At 40.6% G+C, this 20,653-nt stretch overlaps 1 protein-coding gene across 7 annotated transcripts in view; it reads right to left on the bottom strand.

Moving 5' to 3' along the window:
- Positions 1 to 2,373: 2,373 nt before the first annotated feature.
- CARMIL1 (capping protein regulator and myosin 1 linker 1) overlaps positions 2,374 to 20,653 on the bottom strand; it is a 262,957-nt gene continuing 244,677 nt past the window's right edge. For 5 of the 7 annotated variants that reach the window (XM_016140897.2, XM_036235260.1, XM_036235259.1 and 2 more), the window contains 6 exons: positions 19,105 to 19,534; positions 16,489 to 16,570; positions 15,172 to 15,384; positions 12,074 to 12,214; positions 9,395 to 9,544; positions 2,374 to 3,408 (listed from right to left, as the gene is read on the bottom strand). In XM_016140897.2, the coding sequence (XP_015996383.2) occupies positions 3,272 to 3,408; positions 9,395 to 9,544; positions 12,074 to 12,214; positions 15,172 to 15,384; positions 16,489 to 16,570; positions 19,105 to 19,534 (1,153 nt within the window). In that variant the 3' untranslated portion in view covers positions 2,374 to 3,271. The remainder of the gene's footprint in view (positions 3,409 to 9,394; positions 9,545 to 12,073; positions 12,215 to 15,171; positions 15,385 to 16,488; positions 16,571 to 19,104; positions 19,535 to 20,653) is intronic. The other 2 variants (XM_036235257.1, XM_036235261.1) reach the window with 2 other exon arrangements.

The raw sequence follows: 20,653 nt of genomic DNA, 5'->3' as shown, positions 1-20,653 counted from the left end.
TGGTGCTATGGCCGGGGATGGTGATATCGGCTGATACCCTGCCTGGAGCGGGAGCAAGAGGCCCATAGGGGTTACCTGCTGCCCATCTGAGGAGGTGAGGTGGCACTATTTGGCCTCTGTTGTCCTGGATTATAGGGTGGGGGAAGGTCACTGTCCTCCGTTGGAGATTGGAGGACTGAGGGACTGGCCTGTCTTGGAGATTTAGTTGTTGCATGTTTGGGGGTACCCACAACTAAAACCCACGCCCCTAGAGAAAGGGAGCACCGGTGTAGCCAAGGAGGGGGTTCTGAACAAGGTTTAACCATTGGTCAATGTAGGGAAACTGATCGGGATGTCCCAGGTTTCCCGTGACAACCTTCCAAACATTCCTCACCAAACCCTTGTCAAAAGAGCCCTCTGGAGGCCAGTTTACATCAAATGACAGCCACTCAACTTCACACAATGTCCTTAGCCTGCCTGGAGAAAACTTTATGTCAATAGTCAGCTCCCTCTATAAACCCTTCTTTGAAATGTCACAGGAGACACCCCAAGGGTGTCTTCTGTGAACTCAGGCTTCCCCCCATCACTTGCACAGAAAACACAAAACGGACACTCAGACGAGAACAATTACTGAGGTGCAGGTGGACCCAGAGAAGCCCGCCACCTACAACCTAGACAGGACCAGAGACAATAAACATAACCCAACAACAGGGCACAGGAGATGGCGTCCCACGGCCTGGCCATGGTCCGGGAGATATGACTGCATTCAGTCTCTCCACGGACCCCCAACGACCAGTTAAGAGAACCAGGAAGGTACCTTTTATCCAGACGCTGAGGCCTTGGAGATTCCAGGTTCCCATCAGGAGCAGGAATAAAGAGCATGTCCTAAAAGTTGCGTCCTTGACGATTGCATTAACCCTGTCATGGCATTCGAGGGCCCTGAAATGTCTCAGGTTGGCCACCCCTTTGAATCTGTAACAGGGACAGCAACCGCTTCGGAAGCCAGTTCGGTCTTAGATCTCAGGGCCATTCCCTGAGATCTCGCTGGGGCCTCCAAATGAATGATGTAGCCATCAGCCCCCGAAAGACACACAGACCACCGGAACTCTGAGTTATAGGAAACACTCTTTATTCTACCAGGGGTACGAAGACCCCAAATTAAGCAGCCCCGAAATGTAGAGGTACAGGGTTTTTAAGCCCCAAATCTCATTCTTCATTCTGTCTAAACACAAAGGGCTATCTTTCTTCTATTCGGTACCTGTCAACTTACAGTTCAGGTGCGTACGCGGGGTTACAGAAGCAGAAAGCTTGTTTAGAATGTTATGTTCCTATGGGTAACAGCCTATATTCCCGTGGACATAGCCATGTTCCCATGGGCATAGCCAAGCAGTAATTTTCCTGGAAGTAATAAATTTCTAGCAGTCATTTTTCAGACATTACAAACCCTAACCTAACCTTTATAACCTAACTAACCTGACCCTGCACCTAACTACCCTAACCCTATTAGTTCTAATTTCAAAACCAATCCTTACCCTCATCCCAACCCTAACCCTAACATTAAACCTAATTTTTAAGCTATCACGATACCTAACCCTCTCCATTATCCTAATTCTAACTCTAAACCAAACACTGATATAATCTATACCACTAAACAAAAACCTAACCCTATATCTAACCTCAAGCCTAACTCTACAACCCCAACATTAAACATAACCCTAACCATATACCCAATCTGAACCTAAAACTTGACACTAACCCTAAACCTATACCTAACCCTTCCCATAACCTCAACCCTAGCCTTAACCCGTCTTATATCGAACTTCAACCCCAGCTTTTACCCTAAACCTAATCTTATGCCTAACTTCAAACCTGAGCTTAACCCTAAATCTATCCCCATACCTAACGTCAACCCTAACCCAAACCCTAAACAATAACCTAAAATCCAACATAAACCTTAACCCTAACCATCTATAAAACCTCAACCCTAATTCTAACCCTATACCTAACCCTATACATAAAATCAACCCTAAATGTAACCCCCAGTCATGTCACACAGCCCCATCTTCTGTGATTCTTTCGAACAGACGACCACACTGCTGGCAACTCTTCCAATCATACTTCATAGTTCACATTCACATTCACATCCCATATATGACCCTTGATTTAAAGCAATGGGAACTGATGAAATTCATAAATAAACCTTTTGAGAAATTTCATGATTTCCCAAAGATGAGAGTAGGCACTGGGATCATCAAGTTTCATCTCTTTTGAATGTAACTTGGTTTGATTATCTGGGAACTGTAATTACTCTGAATTTGTGTGTGTGTGTGGAGGGGAAACACAGTTCATCACCACAAGCCAAACTTAAGTTAAAAAAGTAACTGGAGGTCAAAATTCCACTTGTAAAATCAGTTTATTGGTATAAATATACATCCAAATAAAATACCTTTAGTCTGTAATGTAAGTGAATATTTGTGAATGTCTTAAAAAGAGTAGTATTTTGATTTTTTATAGGTGTCAAAGTATTCTCCTTTAAAATCACACATTAAAAGCTAATATGCAGAGAGAAATTAAAGGCCTTCAAGGAACACAAATATTCATAAATCTTCATTCCAATCAACTATATACATTAATCTGGGCACATGGTAGAGGCAGCCATGGACCTCTCTCTGTTCTTGCTCTGCTTGTTGATGGTACTGCAAAGGTCACTGACCAAGTTTAAATGTACAATTCCACATCAGGAAGGAAGAAGTTCCCATGGGAGAATGTAGAAACCATACCAAAGATCTAATATATATAATTTATACAAATGATTAGTCTTCTCTGTTAATATAATTACAATGTGCAATTGCATACATCAAGAATACATTTCTCTATCGAGTCAAGTGCAGATTTGACACAGGTACATGCAAGAATACCCCACTGGTACCTGGATGACATTCTTGTGCGGGTTTGTATCGTTACTTTGTTCACCTCCAAACTCTCATTTGCAGGGCAAACAGTAGCTGCCTCAGAGAAATTCAAGTACAGCCCATGAGATATTTGCTGGCACTTGTTGAAGGCATATGAAGAAATGCTTAGAAATCAAATGCCAAGTGTTGAGAGAAGCCCAAATGTTCTTTGATTACCAAGAAATGGGTCTGTTAAAAAAAAAAAAAAAGGAAAGATAGAAGGAAGAGGGAAAAAAAAGAGCACCAAGAGAAGCGTGCATAGAAAGTGGGAAGTATTGCCCTGGGTTCTTCTCTGATGGCTAACAAAGTGCCCTGCACGGCGGGACTTCGTGTGGTGACCTTCACACAAAAATAAACTCTTTTTCTGCTTCCTCTCCAGAGTCACTAGATTTGCTGCCTTGATGGCTGTCTTTACTAGAGGACCACTGCTTTTGATCTTGATACTCCTGGGCCTGCTGGCCCCAGCTTCTCCTTGAAACTGGAACGGAAAGAAAAGGAAGTTATCACTGATTAACAAGGTAATACCAGTGACCTAACCAGTAATGGGATGAGATGCCGGGCCCTGAAGAGTGAGGGGGTTCAGGATGAGCTATCTCAGAAATGACTTACCAATTACATTTAGATTCCAGACAGAAATTATACCGACAAAACAGAAAAAATTAAAACAACATATAAAACTCCAGTTTATGAGAGGGTTATCCTCTCATAGAGGTAGTTGAGAATCTGAGGGTGAGGACCTCAGAAGGGAGGGAGTGAAGGGAGATGTAGGGAAGAAGCGCTTTGAAGCTGCTGTGTCAGGTGACCTCCTGTCACAGCTGCCCCCTTCTGCATTAGAAAGAACAGGGCAAACAGCTTTGAGGAGTCACTGCTGGACAGATGTTTCCTTTGGTGCCTCTGCAGGACATTTAAGTTTGACTGAGGTTTTCTACTTTGGGACAGGATATAAGGAAAGGCCCCAGCCATCTTCATCAGACTTTTCTGTCTCACAGAAAACCTGTTTCACTCTCTAGATGAAGAGTTTAAAGTCTTGTGAAAATGAATTAATACCACCTGTGGTCTATTCAATCCTTTTGGAAGCAGCCTCCAGGAAGAACTGCCGTTATCTTTGCTTATTCTGATTACATATAAACATGAAGGATTCACTGAGACTTTACAAAGCAATGATGAAGAGTATTTGCTGGAACCGAGCCTTTGTCATGTTCCATGTCAGGCGCTTTCTGTTTTTATTATTGCTACTCTTCACGACTACCCTGGAAGGTAGGTTTTGTAATACCTGGAATCAAACTTAAATTATGTCTCTCTTCAAAGCTTATGTTTTTCCCAACTAGATCATAGCTGAAATGCTACTATACCTTGAGAAAAGGTTCTGGTGCCATACACCAGAGCAATAAGGGTTATTATTACTCACCAAGTATATTATGCAGACACACCACTTAACCTAAAAATACCAAACCCATGAACTCTGTCTGGCTTGAAAGAAGAGTGTAGCTGCCTCGTCACTTAGAAATTTCTAGGTCCTGGAAAAGCAATAGGATTCAGTCGATGCTTCTAATCATTTTAATTTTATCATTATGCTAAAGAACTCATCTTGGCAGGAACTAGCTATTTAAATGTTTAATCCACTAAAGAGTGTTTCAGGAAGTAAAAGCTAATGGAACCTAATAGTAAAAGTGCAAACATCATAAATTACTTCTCTTGCCAGTCTGGCTATCAGGGCTGATTCTGATCTCTAGACAATAAAAATTTAAATGTTTAGTTAATTACATTAGGTTGACATTACTGCAAATACTGAAAAGAATAAACCTTTCAAATCTCATAATAAAGATAAGTAATTAAAAAATTTTTGAGTTCTTTTACCCAATAGTTTTATCTATCTATCTATCTATCTATCTATCTATCTATTTATTTATTTATTTATTTGGGGTGGGGGGAAGCAATGAATAAATACTATAATTGATTTTTATTTTTTAGAATAGAGTAAAAAAATTAAATGTACTTATTTGATTGGTCCTTTGAAAGTTATTTACAAGCCAGGTTCTGGGCAAAAGGTAGATAATTTTCTATAGTTTGCTCTTTATCACAAAACTGATTTGATAGTAATACAGAGTCCTTTAAAATTCTCAACTTCTGTGTGTACTGTGAACAGGAGGAACGTGAAGATTTATAATGACTTCATCTGAAAGACACCTTTCTAATACCTTAACCTCAAAACAGAACATTACTAGTGAAATCTGACAAAAAATTTTATTCATTTCATTTTAAAACCAAAATAAGTTGTTCTTCTGTATCAAGTGACTTAAGAATAAACTTCCTAAACTACAGGTTCAAGGGAAGAGATATGGTGATACATTGCTCATTTGTTTTCAGAGCAAACATATTTGCTCCAATTCCTAGATTTAAAAAGCTTTTCAACCTTCTCAATATTTTAGCTTCTTGGAAATCCCAGGTCTAATTCATGTTATGTGATATGACATCTGAGTATTCTCTAAAAACGGAGAAACCCATGCAAATGTTCATGTCATTCATAAAAACTGAGATAACCCTGGACCAGGGTGATTGTAGCAGGGCTGGTTGACATTTGGAGAAATCCAACACAGGAATCTTTGTACAAAAAGGAGTCTGTCCTTCAGTCCCTAGCCAAGTGACACTGGGCTTCTGAGTCCTCTCAGGCTGAGGAATGGGAGGATATAGCAAACATTAACAAGTTACCAGGCCGGATTCAGGGATGGTGGCATAGACTCAGTACTCATTATAATAATAAGTGACCATTTTAATTTATCCAACTCAGTCACTGAGAGAAATAATAACATGTCCTTTCTAGAAGGCTGTCAAAGTAGATCACTATTGTATGGCCAGTGCTCCCAGAAAAGGCCCCAAGGCTTGCCCAGGGGCAGGTCCCCGCCGCTAGCTCCCGCCAGCTAGCCACCTGAGGCCCATGGACCAATCCGCGGGTGCCAGGACTACACTCGTGGCGCCAAACCACTGCACCAATGAAAGAGCCCCACACTATGCTTTTGCCTTTTTTGAATCTTCCCCTACCTGGACGCGACCCTTAAAACCCTGTCCCAACCCCACCCGGGTGTGACCTCTCTGGCCAATGTGCTTGACCAGTGAACCTCGCCTGGGACCGCTTGCCTTTCAATAAAGAACACCTGTTGTTCCTGAATCAGACTCTGTTGAGCAGCCGAACCTTACAATTATGGCAATGACATTATTTAAAAATTCATTCCAAAAATATTCACTTTCATTGACTAAACTCAATCGTATGTGAGTGTGAATGTGATAAGGAGCCTCATACCAGGCTGACATTTTCCTTAGTATCATAGGCAGCACCATTCTCGGATAGGAAAACTAAGGCATAGTGAGGTTAAGGAACTAAGGTCACACAACTAATAGTTAAGTTTGGAAACCAAAGTATTCTGTCTCCCAGCCTCCTACCTTCCTGTTAAGCCAGATCACCAGTTACGAATAACTTTCTAGGGGAATTTTCTTTGTCTTTTGTTTTCCAGCCCTTAGGCAGCATCTATTTGGTTGTATATAATTAGGATGCTAATCACAATGATATTGAAGTAGGTTTGGTAAGGCTCCCATTACTGGATAGCCTAAATAAGATTACATTTGCTTGAAACTTCAAACTTCAGAAACTATTTAAAAATATTTATAAAATTCAGACTTTTTACTAATTCAAATGAAACTTCTTGGCAGCCTGACTTAATGTTTCTTATACAGAGTAAAAAAAAATCAAATTGTTTTACTAACACTTATTCAAGGCAAGTATTCATACCGTTAGAGCCCTGGAGGGTTTCTATACGTGTGTCTATACACATATTTATTACTACTCCATGTACCACTAAAATTATAAGATACCTGAGTAAGTAAACAGGTAATTTATTCAACACAAACACTTAAAATGTTCTCACATCCTGTTTATAGTGGTGATAATTGGCACAGAGGCTCAAACATTCTTGAAGATGATTTGACTTTGCATATATATGCAAATATATATGCTAATTTTAAAGCTTCTGAAACATGCATATAAACTCAGAATTAGAGATTCATATGAAATTTTGAGCTTTTCTCCATTTTAAGCTCCACTGACATCCTTATTTTCCAGATGAAAAACATTATGACCTTAACATAATATTTGGTGGTCAGCCCTGATTTTTTGCACCTTCTGGCAAGAGCCAAAAATGCCGACTGTTAAATTTCTTTTGAAGAACTCATATAGGGGTAGTAGAATCCAGATCTGGTGAAAAAGTAGAATAGAGCACTGGCTTACAGATTATAAGCCATAGCCAAATATTTGTTGGCTATACTTTGAATTATGGAAGAAGCAAGTGATACATAAAAACAAACTCATAATTAGATGGCCTATATAAATAGGGTACATTACAGTGATACAAAGCCAAAATCAACTATTTTCTTCAAGAAAACAGAACATATTCTAATGAAAACATCACAGTAGAATTAATTGTATAGGGAAATGATATGAAATTCAAAAGATGCAGTTACAAATATTTCTAGTAAAAGAAAGCATTTTACCTGTCAAGTCAATATTAAAATAACTACACAATTAAAAAATAATAATCATGATAAAAGTATGCAGTGTGCTTTGAGAACAACAGCCTCTGTTTCATCGGATGCGTGATTGAGGAAAATAAGAAAGCTGTTTTAGGACAAACAGAGCGGCTTTTAAAAGATTTAAAGGAAAGTACGGACAATGGTTTAATAAAATTGCTCTGCTAAGTGCTATTTGTTAACCAGAAACTATTCAGAAAGCAGACTGCTATGCAGGTCTCAAGGGTGAAACAGTCAAGTGCTAAAAATTGGCACTAACAAAACAAAATTATATTATATGTAAAACTTAATTGAAGCTCCTGTACAATTACTTTTTTTGTTCTGGTATTTCAAAAAATCAAGGCAGAAAAGCAAATATAAGATGGTCCAATTTAATTCCATCGAAATTTGACACAGCCCATCACAATCAGATTTTCAAGCAAAGAGGTCATGAGAAAATCTAAGACAGACACGGAATTTCTTGCCTTTTTAAGATTTGGCTTATCTCTGTCTTCATTTTCTTTTCACTCTAACTCAATGCCTTTTAGGATAATTGGGTGTGGCACCAGGAGGCGCCCACTTTTGTGTAAAAAGTGCTTTTAGTGGCCTAATGAAGATAGAACTTGCTTTGCATCAAGGGTGCTTTGTTAATAACCAAGTAACATAGGTCAACTGATATAGTAGTTCAAATGCAAATATCTCAAATCTAGAAATATCTATGTGACCTTTGGTGTGTTTATTCAAAGAAGCAATGCAGAGATAGAGTATGATTTAATATATTCTAAGAAGTAACTCTGCCTCTCTTCAGAAAATAAAGGTCTTAGGTGTTCATTTATATAATTTTTCTATGACTTGAAGATAACAGATTCTCTCGAAAATATCAGAGAAAATCTCTCATAGAGAGAAGAGTTACTGTAATCACCTTTCTATAAACATGTCTACCACACAAGAAATCCCTTACAAGTGAAGGAGCAAGCCAGTGGGCTTTCTCTAGGCAGGTGCTACCTGGCCCAAACAATATGGTCTACCTATGCGTGACCTTCAGACTTCATTCTATGCTGTGGGTCTCGGCCTAAACTCCACCCCATCATCTGGTTAGTGTGCACCTGACCAGCATGCAAGTCAGGGCACATGGCTCATCCAATAGTGCTGGCGAAGAAGGCTGGCTCCAAATGTTGTTGCTGGTAGGAGCTGGTAGATGCTCTTTTATTGTTTTTGTTTGAAATCTATGTCAAAGAGAGTCCTCAAAACAATAGTTCCTACTTGAGGGATCATAATTCATTGGGTTGTGAAGCTATAAGAAGGGTCAAAGAGGTTTATTATCAATAATAAAGTGTGCTCAAGTTTGAGAATGGTTTATCCTTTTGCAATAAAAAGAAGTTATTCCTATAAAAAGGTCACTCCCATTGACTTGCCTTCTGGGGCACTTTCTCAGGAGGCAGTGAAGGGTGTGGAGTTATAGCTAGAAAGCTGTGTCATGCTCTTCATCCCTGGAGCCAATTCACTCATATGTTAAACTCTGATAAAGTTTTACAAGAGTAATCAGTCACAAAAAAAAAACTTTCTCTCTGAATCAGCAATGATTGTTCTAAAATTTCCCACTGGAGACTAAAGCTGATTTGAATAGAAAAATAAACCTACATGATCACAAAAATTTGAAAGGACACATCACCATACTCCAAGACAACTTGATCTTCCTCATAAGAATTCCTAATTTAAAATTTTAAGTTAAAAACTTTTTGCCTCAAATGGAAGGACCATCCTGTTGCCATTTAGGAAAAAAAAATCAGTAGTATGAATTGAATCATCCTAGTCCCAGGATAGAAGTTACTCAATTAAAGTTTGTTTTTGTTAGTGCCAGTTCATAAGCTTTGGGGCAGTGAGGGATGATAATTGAAGGCTCTAACCATTTGTTGGCTGTGACTTCCTGTGCCCAATTGCATTCACCTCTTCTTCTGCAATGGTGGAGTACAGTTTTGAAGATCTTTTCCCTTTACTGGAAGGCTTGTCATTGTCATGATCTGAATGTCTTTTGTAATAATCTCCTCTTTGCACTACTGAGGAAAAGGGATTCATTTTACCCTTTATATTAGCAAATACATCAATGTGTTGACATTAATATTAAACATTAATATTAATTAAACATTAAAAATTAAAAATTAAATATCAGCTTACCCACCCCACTTAGGATTCAAGGAATCTATAGTGCTGGTCCTGAACAGATGCACCATCCTCTACAGAATTCAACAGCCAACATTATGGAAATATCGTGCAAAATGAGGTGAGCTCTGAATCTGCTCCCTAAAGGTACTAACAAAAAGGCCCCAACATTACCATTTTGATTCCAGGATGGATTAATGAAGATCACATTCACTATGGAATAATCCCAAAAAATCACAGCAATTTACCTGTTTCAGAAATTAGTTGGGCACGCTAGTCCAAAGGGAGGCACAGAACAAGGAAATGAAGTAACCAGCATGAATAATGTACAAGAAAATAGGAGCACATCATGAACACTTTTTTAAAGAAAAAGAAAGACAAGGTTCACAAGTGGCTCTCATTCCTGGGCCAGCTTAGTGGGCAAGCTGATAAATGAACTGAAGTCAAAATCTTACCACCTCGGCCATTAGAAATGTATATTTTCATTCCAATTTTAATACCAAGTGATACTAGAATGATTCTGTGATTAACTTATTCTAGATCCCAGGTGGGAAAGTGTTGATTTCCACAGCTCTATACTCCCCACCATCTACCTGGGAAGTTGGAGGCATGTGCCATTCGTAACGTTTGCTTTTATGGGGAGAGAAGAAAGGGAATAAAACGCCTACCCCTTAAGCTTTGAAATGTTTGAGGAGCAACTCTCATTTTTAACTTCCGGTGGAGAGAACACATGACATTCTTAAAACGACTAAGGACATGCTAGTGGTGGCATCTAGTATGTCACCCACTTTGTGAACTCTACAGGCTCCGTACACACATTTTTACTCATGAGGCTGGTGGGTTACTTTAGGCCTTGTTTGAATCATAGAGGCATCTAGAAAACATCACTTCAAAAATGGTAATTATTATTCAACCTTGACCTTTTCTTTTTAATCCTTCCATATTTCAATTGCTTTTGAAAAGATGAGCATTCTTAATTAATCACTTCCCCCACATACACACACCCATGACTCCTTCAGACATTTTCAAACTTTCCTTAGAAATGAAGTGAAAACGTCAGCAGTTGCAAAAGGAAGGAAAATGAGCATAGGTACACGGGGAGGGGCCGTGTGGCATGAGCAGGGCTGTCAGGGACACTTGCTGGCTCAAGCCAATCTGATCCAGCACCACCAAAGGCTCTTCTTTCTATACCAAGTCTTCCAAAGGCTGTGGATATAACACTGAGCCCTGTGCTTATTTATCATGTATAATACGAATGTACGTGCCAGCCGCCTTTTATGGCTTTGGTTTCTCTGTGTGACAGAAGTGGTTTATCAGTTTTGGTCAAAATCCCACCTTCTTTTATTTTCAGCCAATAGGTGGGTAAAGCTTGTACCCACCAAAAAAATCTGCAGAATGGAGATGAGAAAGCAAGTAGTATCATTTTTTTCATTTGATTCCCAAATCACAAAGACAGTACTCAGAAATATTTCCTAATGATTTCAAAACTACTGTCAATGAAAGAAAATTGGCCAATGTAGGAAGATGTCAGAGGCAAGAGGTCAAAAAATTCTAAAGCATCAAGCAAATCTGAAATAAAACAAAGCAACCCCAACCCACAATAAGAGCCATCTGGACATGATGATGACTTGTGTGGCTCTAGAATTTCTTTACAGATGGGGCTTAAAGATAGTAATCACATTATACTTTATGAAGGACAGAACCCAAGAGTTAACTGTGCATTTAATGGAATAAGGGAGGTGGGCGAAGGAGATGGGGGGTGGTGTGGAAGCCACTCAAACACGCTTCCCTTCCACTCGTTGCTGCTCCTGATCTGACTGAGAGATGGCATACACGCCCCAGGACTATCTTACTCTGCTCCTAACCCACAAATTAGAAGGAGCAAACTGTTATGAGGATGCTCTGAGCACATCCATGTGGATGCCACACTTCTGAGAATGAGCAACATCTGACTTCATGACTGAGCAAGCACAGTGAGCCTCAAGGTTACTCGGGCCTCAGCGGACTGCTCCTGAACCATAGCCAACGATCTTTCCAACCAGAGGAAGCTTTTCTTGGAAATAATGGGACCTAGAAACCTACAAATAGCACCAAATGAGTCACCAAATAACATTTAAGGCACTCCTGATATGCTAGGAGTCAGTGCAGATGCATCTAATGATGACTGTTACAAAGATGTGAGACCTCCAGGTTAGTGTCTCAGTTATGCTCTTCATTCTTTGTGTGTGGTCTTCCATTAAGATCTAATGTCATTGCTAATGTTGAATCAAGCTTCTGAACCAAGAAACTGCTCTGGTTCCAAAATTTAACCCGAGGAGTGCTGACTTAAATAAAATCTAAGATATTAGTTAAGTCCAAGATAAATTCCTTTCTCTTCAAATTACTCTCCTTTGGGAGAGCTAACTTGGAGAAAAAACATTTCTTACCTTCTTGGGAAAATGTCCTGGGGCTGGGCTGGGGGCTACCCTGGCCTTCTTTCTCCTTGTCCGAAGGAACTTTTTTCAGAATGGGTGGAAGAAGAGCAACTTTAGGAGAACTCTGGCCAGGTGGAGAGTCTGGAACATCCTCTGTGGAGACATAAACACACAAGTCAAACTGTTCCATAAACTGGATTCTTTAAACATAAGCTGGGTTATTCCAACACAAGTGACTAATAATTTTTAAAAAGCATCATAGAATTTTTCTGGCCAAAAACTAGTTTCATGTTTCTGCTCTGTGAAATAATAACATCCACAAAGAATAGAGAGAAAAATACTGAAAACAAAATGGTTAGATCTCGCAGAGATGTAAATCTACCTTGCAGACACAGAATTCCAATGATCTGATATTTGAACATTAGACTGTAGGTGAACTAATGTTTCTTCTGCCTCAAACTCAAAAACTCAAAAACTGTGGTTTCATAAAATACATAAACTTTGGTCCATGGCCATGCTATTCTGAACAAGCCCGATCCTGTCTGATCTCGGAAGCTAAGCAGGGTTGGGCATGGTGAGTAATTGGATGGGAGACCACCTAGGAAGACTAGGTGCTGTAAGTGTAAAAAATAAAAAAAAAATACGGGATTGTAAACTGACAAGGTGTTTGCAATCTGTGAAGGTCAATCAAGGGTTGCCTCACCTAAAACAAACAAATAAATAAATAAAGTTTATAACCCATTGCCTCTTCCTATTATCAAATCTACTAAGGTGGTCACCGTATATACACACACATATTATTTGTGCATGCTGGTGCCTATACTCACACACATATACTGACATCACTAAGAGTAACTTGGAATAATGGAGTTTTAGAACCAAAAAGAACTTTGGTGACAACTGTACAAATGAAGAAATCAAAAGACCTACTAAGTTAAAAAGGTGGCAAAATAGATAGAACTATAACTCTAAGTCTCTTAATTCTGAAGGCTGTGCTGTTTTACTCTAATTGAAAGGATTTACGGAATTGCCTTTCCTTCTCTGCTATCAGCAAGGTAGTTCTCGATTTGACACGTGTGTGTGTGCGTGTGCGTGTGTGCCCACGCACATGTGTGTGTTAAAGACAACCTTCAGGCAGGTCCTCCTCAGCCTCATACTTCCAGTTCAATCTATGTGCTTCACTACAGAAGCAGAGATGTGTCAAGAAATTGAAAATAACTCTACCTACCTCGACAATCTCTCAGAACTGTGTGGAGGAAATGAGATGGTGTATCTGAAAATGCCTGCTGACTTCTTGAGTTCTATGAAAACATTAGCTTATTAACATAATTGTCAATATACTAAGTTCTACGAACACATTTAGCAAATAAACTGAAATAAATGCTTCTTTCAACAGAATATTGGGGATCCAGCTAGTTTTATAGTTGGCATTAGTATCTGAGTGGCCAAATACTCCACACATTAGATGAGGTTCATTTTACAAGAGCCGTTTCTTTACTTTGGACTAGAAACACACCTAGCTGAGATAAAATGCTTGCCTGCTTTCAAGTAGTCATCATTTAAATTTTTTTTTTTTTAAAACTATTTCTTTGCCTTCTTTCTCCTCACTTTCTGTTATGAAGCTATTTTGTATGCACCAGGAAGTTTTGGGGTTCCCCATCATGACAAACTCTGGTTTATGAAAAGGTGTGAGTAGAATTAGAAATCCTATGTCATCTACTTCAAGAGTTAGCTGCTTGAGGTGATCTCAGTGTACCCCTTTCTTTGTGGTTCCTCCTTGGAGACTGCACTGGGTTACTTGAGGGACCAATGGGCTGTGAAGACCAGAGAGGATTAAACAGTTTGGCCACTTGGTGAGTGAAAGAAATGTTTGAGAAAAAAATAAGAAAGATCCACAAGTGGAATGAGTTTGGCACATGGGATACTATCTTTTGTTTTCATCCCACCCAAATCATCTGTGTATTGATGGATGACTATGACGAGCCAGGAGTCTTACTTTCCATGTGCATGCCCTGCGGGAACAGCCCAGGGAAGGAGTGATTGCCACTAGGTGGTGGAGTCTGGCTGCTAATCATTAGCTGTGTGACTTGGCAGGCTGAGCATCTCTGTACCTCACAAACTTCATCTGTAAAATGGAGCTGTGGGCGAGGAAGTTAGGAGTTTATCCACACAAAGCACTTAGAACAGTGCCTGGTGCAGAGTTAAGTGTTAAAATTAGCAGCAACGATGCTGATAATGATGAGCATAATCTGACTATATATCTCTATCCTTATTTGCCTAATTTTTGTGGGGGAATAAAGTGAAGAGGTGATATGGGATTTATTCATTGTATTATCATTCTACTTTGTATATGTTTAAAAATTATTATAATAGAAAGTTGAAGAGAAAAAAAAATATGACCTGACAGGGAAAGAGGCAGTTGTAGGAGAGAATAAGGCAGAGCAAACCCATTTCTAATATTTTAAAATTTCCTCTGTCATTAGATTTGTCAAACCTAGAGTCAGCTAACCTTTCTGTAAAGAGCCAAGCGGTAAATATTTTAGGCTTTGCAAGTCAAATGGACTCTTTCGCAACTACTCAAATCTGCCCCTCTAGTGCAAAGCAAGTAGACAATGTGCACATAGAGCGGCTTTGCAGTAACACTGTATTTACAAAGCAGGCCCACAGCTTGCCGAGCCCTGTCCTAAACCCTAAGCAATTCTTAGAATATGAGGTAAAAACAGAGGAACTTGTGCTTTCCCTGGTTGTGGCCCTCATCCTTACATGACAGTCTTCTGAAGGGTCTGTCCGCCCTGGAAGGGTTTTCCTGAAAGCTACCTCAAGAATTACAAATGGGTCAGAAAAACACAAGGCTAAAAGCTTTTCCAGTCTCACTCTGCAACTTGTAGTCCTGAATGCAAGGTCAATTTCTAAGTTGGTGGCCTCAGTGCTGAATAGAGGAACCCTTCAGCTTTTGTCAATTCCACCCCTGGCAGGTTTCTCAGGAGGCCCTCTGCTGACCCCCTGAGCATGTTCACTGGTGCCCTTGAAACCATCTGTGGAGTCTCAACACAGCCACCTTGAGAAGCCACATGGTCTCGGCGTCACTCCTTGACTAGTAAAACCCTTACCAGGCCGTGAGGCAGTCCTTGGTTTCTGCGGGATGGTGGGCCGTGCTGCCAGGCTGGGCTTTGGGGACTGCAGGAGGGGCTTCGGGCTAGTGGGTGTGCTGGAGGAGCTCCGAGATCGGGAGACCGTGTCCACCTTGGGGTCTGTTTTGACATTCTTTTCTGGGGACCCCAAACTGAAGCGGGTCTCCAGAAGACCTGGTTGCAGTTTAGGCACTGAAGTGAAAATGGGTACAAAAAGCACACTTTATGTTAAAAATCAAAGGTGAAAGTAATCAATCATGTGAACTGAGGAGGAGCCTGGCACAAACCGCTGTAATCGTTTATTGTCATTTCTCATCACAGAATGTTTAGAACAGAAGCATGCTGGTGGAGGACTAAAATCCTTAGAAAATGGACTTAATGTTGGTCTTCCGATCAACTCTGACTACCACACAGATGACAAGCCTCACAATGAATAGTGTGCAGGTCCACGTGCCCGTGCAGAGAGGATAGTGGTTCTTAACGCACTTGAAGCAGCACATCTTCCTGGACCTGGCACAGCGTGCAGGTATATCCCACTGGAGGCGCCTCAGTTCTGGACAGCAATCAGTGAGGGGTCTGGCTGCAGGCCCTGAGCGAGGACGGCTGTGCCAGGAGCCATAACCTCACTAGCTCAGAAATGTCATCTCATGCCCTGCCTCCATCCCTTTTGCTGCCTTAATTTAACCAGATGACCGGCAAAAATAAACCAGTTAAATATAATTAATATTCCAGCTCCTCCTACATGAAGATACTAAAGCACAAAAACTTCAAACAGCACAATGGGGTTTATAACATGCAACTTTCAAGTCACCCTTCAGTGTCCATCTAAGGCACCTTATTCTTTTACTGCACCTGAAGTGTCAGAGGGATAAAGAACACTCTATATTTATGGATATTCAAGCTGAAAGGGAAGAACATCACCTCATATTAAACGAAAGAGCCACCTTCCATATACCATGTACGGCTTATTTTTAAAAGCATTAGTTATGTCCCCAAAATGTTCTCCCTCCCCACGTCCCCTTAGTTTGGGAGTTCTTCTCAATGAAATTTCTTCCCTTTGAGAGTCTAGAAAAGGTACCCTGTGCAGGCACAAGGCTACACTGGTGGTGGGAGATGAGCCCCAAAGTGGCGCTGGAGCAGGAGAAGGTGGTTTCCTTTTAGGTGAAAGCTGAGAAAATACAGCAGAGAGACCTGTTCTTGCCCCCCCTGTCTTTATTTTTCTTCTTCCAATCACATGAAACTCCTGGAACCAGAGTATGTTTTTCCTAAGGGGGTGATGGCAAAGGCCTGACTTACCTGCCCCACCTCCCTCCAGCCGTTCTGTGTTGCTCATGGCCAGGCTGGAAGACTCCTGAGAGATGGCATCATTCCCAAGCTTCTAAAAAATTCAAGCACCCACCCCCGACAAAGTACGTATTTAAGTGTAAGAAAAAGAACAAAGCAGACAATAAATGACAACAAAGAATGTCTTCTTAACTCTAATGCTGTTACAGTGATGGTGCCTGACCGTTGTCTTCTGAAGTTCTCAGGACAAAGCTCAGAGGAACATGTTCTGTTCTGTGTTTACAGTCAGGGCCCCAGGGCCCAAAGTGTGGCTGGTTCCTTGGATGCTCCCCACAGATGACAGTCGTGTGGGTCCAGGGATACAGTGGGCTGGTGATGCCTGTTGTTGTTGCTGAGCTCCTGTGTGGCCTCTGCTCTCCGTGATGTTCCCTGGGATGGGGCTATTGACACTCTACAAATTTATATAACTCTCCAAATTGGGTTCCAAAAATCGAGTTTAAAAAGCAGTGGAAACTTTTTCAACTTTGATGTACAAAATAGGTGAAAGGGGTCTCAAAATGGGCAGGGCCTTCCTTGCACTGAGGCAGAACCAAAGGACACAGATCTTTTAAGAGGCAAATACAGGTGAACAGGTTGGAATTAACTAAAAAAAACAAATCTGACAAACTTCAGGTGGAAGGAGCTTGTTACTAAGAGATGAGGAAAGTGAGATGTCACTCTCCTAGGGCAGGAACTGTCAGGGTAAAGCTAGGACTCAGCCAGCTATCTTTGAGTGCAGGCAGCTCACGAGGTGGCCCCACAAGAAAAGATGGGGCTTCTAAAGCATTCAATACCTGTTACTCCCCTTTATTAATAAGTAACAGATACCATAGCTCATTTCACAGTTCTTTCCCTTTAAATACACATATTAAACATAAATAGTATAAAAAGAATTGCTTGAGAGAAAGGTGACTTTTTTTTTTTTATCAATGATATATTTACCACTGATGTTTATGTTGCTAACTTTATAAAGAATACAGTCATGGAGTTTTAAGGGAAAATATTATAATATTAATTTTGGAAAAACTTTCTCTTATTATTTTATTATTCAGATAAGATAAATAATCCTGACTGCTTCAAAATTTAAAAACTTTGGTTGTTTTAAATAGACACTAGATGGTGCTAAGAGATTGTTGGTATAAACCTGGAACAAATAAAAATACTAAACCATAGGAGTTTTGTCACTTTGAGCCAATTTATATATCAGATCCAAAGTGCCTGGAAAAAGCCCTGTAGCGCTTCTTATCTTTCCACCAAAAGGCAGGTGTTCATCAATGGAAAAAGTGATAAAACAAAACAGCTTATTAGTGAAAACAGCATGTTCACTGTTATAAATTCTATAAAACTGACTGAAATTTAAACACTTCTTTGGGCATCTGACTCACCAATGATGTGGTCACGGTATTTATTCAGAATTCTGGCCAGTGAAGGCTGCCTCATGCCTCCCATGTTGAATCAGCAGAGTAGAGTTATATGCATGACCCTTCCACCCCAGCTCTTCCCTAAGGTTAATGAGTGAGGTTAATGAGTGAGGCAGGAGTTATCTGTAACCAGGAAATTGCTAGATAACAAAGGTGCCAGTGGAAGAACTATGGAGAGCAGTTGTAAAATCGCATGGGAGGCAGGATCTAATGAAAAAATGGTCTCCTGTTTATAATATAAATAGTACTCCCCACCGTGGTATTTAGTTTACCATTTACTTTCTGAAAACCAAGGGTTCATTGAGGAGAAATGTTTTATTCTGATACGTCAAATAAAATAGATGTGCAATTTTCCCTTTTTTGGAGAACCCAGCTTTCCAGACACAAAAGGGGCCGGGGAGTGCACAGAAGCCACAACCATGGCGTATGGGTCTTAGTGGCCACGACGAAGGTGCCAACCTTCATTAGCTGCAGGAGGAAAAAAATCCTACAACTTATATTTTTCAAAGGATAAGTAATGTATTAAGTCAGATTTTGGTGGTGGTAGGGGACTCCATAATTTTTAAACTATGAAGTTTTTTCTTTTATAGCAACAGGTAACAATATATCGCAATGGTCAAGTATTCAATTAATTCTAACAGAATATCTTAGCTTTTTTGGGGGTGAGGTGGGGTGTGGGGTGTGGGTCCCTTCACTTTTAGATCTAGAATACAGCAAGGAAGCTTAAGGTTTGAAAAAAAGAATAAATTATTAAATAAGTGAAAAATAGATCTACCTTTCTATAATAGTATCTGGTTTCAGTATTTTTATTTGCCTCTGTTAGTTCTCCTATCTCCAGTCACCCTCAGGTCTTTGCTGGGATTCGACAGACTCAGTCTTTTCCCAGATCTCGGCATTTCCCTGAACACTATCACATGCTTCTTTGGCATGCACAGGAAGCACCTGCACAGGTACCGCCAACGACCTACCTCGAACGCTGTGGCTCTTGGGAAGAGCATGGCCATAGTGCCAAAGGGAAAACATGGCCATGTCTTTGTGGTCTGTGATCTGGGTTCTTCAGAAAAAAGTTTTTGGTTTTTGGATTTTTATTTAACTAACAGGCTTTTTTTCTGTACCTCTCGCCCACTGGGGCAAAACCCCAAACAAATCAAAATGGCCTCTCCCTTACCTTCTGTGCGCAAGCTGCTCTCTGCTCCTGCTTGGCCTTCATCTCAGCCAGCAGATCACTGCCCATCACCTGGACCCCATACCTCCGGCTTCCTTGTGGGCTGCCCTTGCTGTCACTGCGCTCCACCTTCCCTGTGTCCTCCTCTTGACTTTCTTCATGAGAGTCAGGTGTTTTTATCTCTTCACTCCATTCAGAATTGCCATTGTGCTCATCTGGCTTCGTGTCCTTCCTGGGTGTGTCCATGGCTGGACTTCTGACCACCCCTTTTGGTGAGGAGGGTTCTTCTGTCATCAAGACTGTTGGTGGTCGCTCAGATTTGGACCGGGATTTGATTAAGTTGAGAAAGCCGCTTCTCCGAGAATCTCGCTTTTTCTTCTCATCACCTCCTTCACTAAGCTCATGGAACTCTGAGCTTCTTGCTGACGATTTCCTGTGATTCAAAAGAACAAATCCTGCTGGTTTTACTGAAATTCAAGTTCCAGCAAGAATCAGTCAAAATACAAATATAGAGATTGCTGCTTATGTGGCAACTATTCTGAAGCATTTTAAGAAGTTGATATGAGTCATTGCACTTAGGAAATAGAGAAGAAGGTATAATACTATCATCATATCCACAGGTGAAGACATTGAGGCACACATGAGCTAATAAGAATCCAAAGGTGGTAGGAGTGTGAGAAGAGATGAATTTTTTTATTTTTACATACTCTAGTCAAGTGCTTCTCTACTTTTTAGAACTTCCAACAAAGCTGGCTGCAATTCAGATACAGGAGGCGACTGCCTCATTTAATTTGGTGCACAATGAAAAGGGCCAGATTTCCCTAAAATCCTTCCAGTAATCATTAGGTAACATCTGAAATCTCACCCCTGGTGCTCAACCCAAACAAGACTTAGATCCTTGCTTAAATGTAATACTAGTGAAACAGCAACAAAATGAAAAGACAGACAGTTTTGGTAGAGAGTTGTCAGAAAGAAAATTCAGAAACTTGGGAACTGGGTGAGGAAAAAGTGGAAATGAAGTGGGCTGAGTGGAAGGCACCATCACTGTCTTTCACAGAGCTGGCAGACTGAACACCATTGGCTCCCCTGGGCTCCCTGAAAAACCACTGCAAGGGATTCAAAAGAAGGTATTGACCCTAGAGGGGAGAAAAGACAAAACTAACAAAGTTTGGAAGCTAAATAGTCCTGAGAAAACTGATTTAATCTGGGAAAGCTGACCCCTAAAGCATCAGTAGGGGAAGCCCAGAAGCAAATGGATTTGCACCAACTCCAGAACAGGAACAAGAAATACCTCTGGATATAGACCTGAGAGTGAGGCTTAAGAGAGGAAAAGAGGTGGAAAGCCTATTTACCAAACCATTAGATCCTCTCCTGAAAACATAGAGCCCATGCCTGTCCCATCCCACCCCAAGTTTACACTCTGAGGAGGGTGAGGAACAGTAGGTGTAGCTGAAGAGAGCTGTACCATTGGGAAAACAGGGAGAGATTCAAGTGAGAAGGACAAGAATATGTCATCCCCAAATATGCCTCTTTGGCATAGGATTATTTTAGG

Source organism: Rousettus aegyptiacus, unplaced genomic scaffold (genome assembly GCF_014176215.1).
Source record: "Rousettus aegyptiacus isolate mRouAeg1 unplaced genomic scaffold, mRouAeg1.p scaffold_m13_p_17, whole genome shotgun sequence".
Lineage (NCBI taxonomy): Eukaryota > Metazoa > Chordata > Mammalia > Chiroptera > Pteropodidae > Rousettus > Rousettus aegyptiacus.
This window is presented reverse-complemented; position numbering and strand designations above follow the sequence as displayed.